The 5596-nt window shown below is 36.9% G+C and overlaps 1 protein-coding gene across 2 annotated transcripts in view; it reads right to left on the bottom strand.

Moving 5' to 3' along the window:
* Positions 1-455: 455 nt before the first annotated feature.
* nkain4 (sodium/potassium transporting ATPase interacting 4) overlaps positions 456-5596 on the bottom strand; it is an 86162-nt gene continuing 81021 nt past the window's right edge. For both annotated transcript variants that reach the window (XM_051096315.1, XM_051096314.1), the window contains one exon: positions 456-4834. In XM_051096315.1, the coding sequence (XP_050952272.1) occupies positions 4821-4834 (14 nt within the window). In that variant the 3' untranslated portion in view covers positions 456-4820. The remainder of the gene's footprint in view (positions 4835-5596) is intronic.

Genomic DNA, 5596 nt, shown 5'->3' with positions numbered 1-5596 from the left:
AAAGAGTTTGCATTGCACATCTTTGTCAAAGCTCTACTTTACTGTTAAATATAAAAAAAATGATAGTTACTGAAAATGATACTTACTTGTATCATATTAAACTAAAGCCTACTGACTTTACTCACAATTTGGTAATTTTTTGTACTGTTTTGGAATTTTTTGAGAGAAGTTTTTGAGGGAATATTGTGAAAATTATCTTTTTTCTTTTAAACTCAAAAATGAGGTGCATAAGTTTAGAACAATGTGGCACAAAACCTTTGGTAAATGATTTGGTGTTAATATACCATAAGATAATATAGAATTTACAAGCAGTTTTCAAAAGGCCAGTTATTTTTGACCTCTTATATACACAGAGGCGGTTTTTGTAGGATGTGTGTCTGTTTATTTATGTTTCATGACCAAAGGCACATAGACAGAAGCAGCAATCCAAACCTAAACACGACCTGTAATCGGTAGATGAAAAGCATACTTTTATTAACAAACATCTATTTACACTCTGGTCAGCAAACACGTGTTGATGGACAGGCAGTCAATGAAGAACTATGGAGAAGAGACCAAACACAGGAAAGAGATACAAAAAGTGCTTACAAAAAACACCTGTAAAAAGAGAGCGATAAAGACAAAGGGAGGTGTGATATAAATCTATATCATTCTTTTTCTCCTCATAACACTTATGCAGCAGACTATCATTGTTGAATATCCTAAACGCTACAATTACAAATGTACATGAGTATTTTCAGATGATACAAAATGCAGTTTTCCTGTTGAAATGTACAGAAAGACACTGAACACTAGGGGGCAGAAGAGATTCGTGACCAATATGAGGATTTAACAGAATATTGTACAAGATAACTGTAAGCTAATATTAAGCTGAACATGTTAGTTTTTGCCAGTTAGTTAATAGATTTGCTAAAACCTTTCCTGAACCCTTATAATGTTTAAAGGAGTAGTTCACCAGAAAAAAAAGTTATTTAGCATTTACTCACCCTCATATCATCATCCACCCAGTGTTGCCAGATTGGGCGGGTTGCCGCCCAATTGGGCTTTTTTTGATCGGCTTGGACCAGAGAAAAACACTTTGGGTGGGTAGACAAAATTTGGGCAGCTTTTAAAAAATTAAAAGCCACCCAACCAGCTGCTTTTTCTTTGCTTTTATTTCACTTTTTCTACCACATTATTTTGGCAGTTAAAATTTCAGTCTGGTTTTTGTTGAAGTGGGCAGGTTTTAGTGAGCTTTTGGGCTGAAAATCGTCAACCCGATCTGGCAACACTGCATCCACCTTATTCTTCAACGTGAAGGTAAGCCTATGAGCGAGACTTCCGGTTCATTAGCCGCATAACGAGATGAATAACAATGCGCAGTACATGGTAAAACTGTTTGCACTACAAACCAGTGTGTTTAAAATAAAACAATACATTAAAATAATATAGTTAGACACCAATTTGCAAATTCAAGCAACGAAACGAGTTTTGTACAGCTAAAAATATCCGGATGTGGATGAGACCGGAAGCCAGAACCATACAAAATGACCACGCCCACTCTTACGGGAAAAATAAAGTTGTATTAACACAACGCGAAACCAAACTTCTTTCACCCCAAATAGAAAGCATATGTAGACTGTGAATCATTCCCTATCCCCTATATAGTGCACTACGTGCCATAAACGGTAGAGAAAATACCAATTTTGTGTACGAGACCGACTCTGCTGGAGCTTCACCTTCTATTTATAGTCTAGGGGGCGGGACGCTTCCGATGCTAGACAGCATTTGATTGGACAGAACGTTTGATGAGAAACTGAAGTGCAGGGTGACATCATCAAAATCGTTGATTCATATTGGCGGAAGTTAGAGATGTTAAGTTTTGAATGTTTATGTCTTCGAAATGCGAATTTTGTTGTTGTTTTGGAGCACAGTAGCTTATAGATGATCTTAAAGTTAACATATTTATACTAAAAGCCAAAAAATTCCATTTTAATTTCATGGAAACTTTAAGAGTGACCACTTTTATGCTTTGTTAGACCTTTTTGCATACTTTAATAACTGTAAAAACAATGACATATAGGCAAGAGCAAGGGTGAACTATTCCTTTAAGAGCACAACATGCCCGGTTTCTTTACCGCCAGACCACAAGCACTCAAAATGCTGACAATACAGTACACAAGTCTTATGATATGAAACAGCTGGGATTACAAGCAACTATGAAAGTTAGAAAATACATACTGACCTTTGGCCTTCACATCTCAATTCGAAAAGAAATACACAGTCCGTCTCTTCAAAACATGTCATACACACTACGATACATGTCAGGTCAGTCATTTGTGCTTTGAGGTTTATGTTTTCAGTAAACAGTTACAGTAGCTCTGCATCTACAGTGAAAGACATTGACAGCCACTCAACCGTTACTCATATTCATAAAAAGACATGCTGACGATTTGTTCACAAACTAATAGTTGATTACAAGCACCGTTTAGATGAAAGAACCGTTTCTGTTTCATAATATCAGCCAGTCCTACTGTAGTATTAATTATGAAAACAGTATGAGGTTATGTAATTGTACTGCCAGTACTAACCGATAGAGGTCGACCGATTATCGGCCCTACCGATTATTGGCGCCGATATTAAGCATTTTCACGATTATCGGAATCGGTTATTTTCAAAACCGATTTGCCGATAAAAATAATTTATTTTCGAAATGCGCTCTTTGGCTCCGACGCAGCCTGTCAGAGCTCACCACTCTGTGCCCTAGAGCAGTCTCCGCCCACCGCGCATCAGATTTGTTGGAAGTCGCGAGTCCGACCAATCAACTCCAAGGCTGAAGGAAGTGAAGAAACAGACAGAACGCGCTTGCTGGAGCTGCGTGCAGCGTGCGGCAGTAATCACTTGTCTCTCAAAGGTATGTCAGCAGCAGAAGTTGATTGTGTTTTAGTAATTCACAATCCTTTACGGTGAAGTTGCAAAAACACCTCAATGTTATCTTGATTTCCCGGATGCGGAAAACACGGACGGAATCGCGGAATCCAGTCATATAAATGGAATGTACTGTATACTGTTAACACTAAATGCCACGGAATTTTTCAAAGTTTGGATGAGTCATCAAAGTTTGGATGAATTAATCAAAAGTAGGACCGTATACTAGAGGTCTGCATTCCCGCGGGACTCGACCAGATTTTTTGCGACGCGGGAATAAATTTACAAACAAAACGCGGTAGCGGTCGGTAACTCTGGTGTAATTTGGACGGGAGCAGGCGGTGTAATAATCTCCTTTTCCCGACGTCCTTTCTGAACAGCATGTCTGTCCTTTAGTCTTTGGCTTTACTCATTCTTATAGAGCACCTGTACGGCCTGCGCTCATGACTGTTATGCACGCATGGACTGCGGCGCATTTTATTGGCAAGGTCTGTGCACGCAGGATTTGCATAACGGTCATCAGAGCGGGCTGTACAGACAGAGGATGGCACATGGCCGAGCAAAGTGTGGATGCGCTGTCCTTGAAGGACGTTCAGCTTGGACTAGAAAATGGTCAGTTTACTGTTAAGAAACCGACATCTATCATTTAGTCTATTACTACTTGTTGTTGTATTTATATATATTTTCCTTTGTGGGAGAGACGCTGAAATCGACGTCGGGACATTTTTTCGTTAAAAGTTATTTAATTTCGTCATGGCTACAAGCCAACGGATTTGTTCTTTTGCTTATAATTTTAAATGGCAAATGTAATTTTTGTTTTCAGCTTTTCCTAAGCTACTGTGTTGACAAAAAATGTGACATTTGTATTTTGACACATATCGGTTCAAAATATCGTTTATCGGTGCATTTGATCTGTAATAATCGGTATCGGCATCGGCCCTGAAAAACACATATCGGTCGACCCCTACTAACCGACTACCAGAGGAAGCCCAAAATAGTTTTAATGCAAACAGATTGTGCAATAATAGATGATTATTAACATTAAAAATACTGACAGCATGCACAGTGACCCCAAAACTCTCGAGTCACACTTAAAATGAACAATTTTCATTGCATTAGATGCAAATATGAAACGAATATGCATTTGAAAACAAATAAACCACTTCTCACGTGTGATTTTTCAGCCAAATGTATATTTGATCTAATGTAATGACTTTTATACATTATTTAGTATGATTTGAGTATCTAAGTACAGTGATTTTAGGTTCACTGCATATAAATCAAGACTTTAAACTAGAAAAAAAGACTAAAACTGAATCATGAGAATTGTACATCACACTATGACTTAAAACAACTCAGAAAAGCTCTAATTGTGTCTTGTATTTATATTTTACGCTTCCTTTGCTTCTATTTTTGACTGCCACAGGAGGTCAGCTTGCTTTGTCTTATTTTTTGGGCCGCGCCCGTTTTCCTCCTCACGGCTCCCTCCTCGGATTTACTGTGCAGATCCTGTGTGAAGGTAAACAGCATACAATGGCCCTCCTCACACACAAACACACACACACAAACAGAGCTGGAACTCGGTGAACCTCAACATCTGCCTTGAACTCCCCTTGAATAACTCAAACACATGGACCACACACCGCACCAACATAATACTGGACTTTTTTGTTTAGATATGTTTTACAGCCACTTGTGTAAGAGTGTCTAAATGAGCCAGCTGGAACAATGTGCCAGAGCGTCTGATGGAGAGACTGTGTTTTGTCCAGAGCTGGGAATCAGAGAGCCAGTTCTCCAATACTCCAGAAGGGGCTGATTTAGGACGATTAGGAGGCGTTTTAAACAGAGGAGAGGCAGGAAGTGAGGAGCTGAGAGGAGGAATGGGCAGAGCGGCTCTTCTTCACGAGACTCTTTCATTTACGAAGACCTGAAAAACAAAGAGAGAAATGTTATTAGAGTTAACCAATATATCAGTTTAACAGATCATTTTGGCAGAGACAGTTGCTTTTTTGGTTGTAATTTGGAGTGTTGTTTGGTTAATATTGTATGTAGCTTATTTCATTTTATTTGTTTTAGTTTTATTTAGTTTATATTATTTTAAGTGGCAATTTTTGGTTTAGTTTATATATAATGTTTATATCAAAAGACCAGGATCAAAAAGATTTGTAAAAAAAAAGAGAGAGAGAGAGAGAGAGAGAGAGAGAGAGATACTCTTATTTAGTAAGGATGCAAAAAAAAATACATGGTACAAAACATTATTTTTTATTTCAAATAAATGCTGTTCTTTTGAACTTATTCAACAAAGTAAAAAAAAAATTATAAATAATTATGATTATAATGAACTTTTTCCAACCAGTCTTTAGAAAGTATAATAAAAAACAATTATGCCAATATTTTCTTCTGATGTTTACTCAGAGATCCTAGCACATTTCATATATTCATATTATTATTATTTGTGTGTGTGTTTATTTTATTTTTCTCAAAACACTTAAAATAAAATAAAATAAAAAATAAATTAAATTAAATAGGTTTCCACAAAATTATTAAGTAGCACAACTCTTTTCAGCATTGATCTCAGCATAGTAATGGCTGCTAAAAATTCAATATTGCATAACAGGAATAAACTGATTAAATAAATGCAGCAGTAGTGTACCTATTTTTTTAAATTATTTAATAATGACATTTTCAT

The sequence above is a fragment of the Labeo rohita genome, chromosome 23 (genome assembly GCF_022985175.1).
Source record: "Labeo rohita strain BAU-BD-2019 chromosome 23, IGBB_LRoh.1.0, whole genome shotgun sequence".
NCBI lineage: Eukaryota > Metazoa > Chordata > Actinopteri > Cypriniformes > Cyprinidae > Labeo > Labeo rohita.
This window is presented reverse-complemented; position numbering and strand designations above follow the sequence as displayed.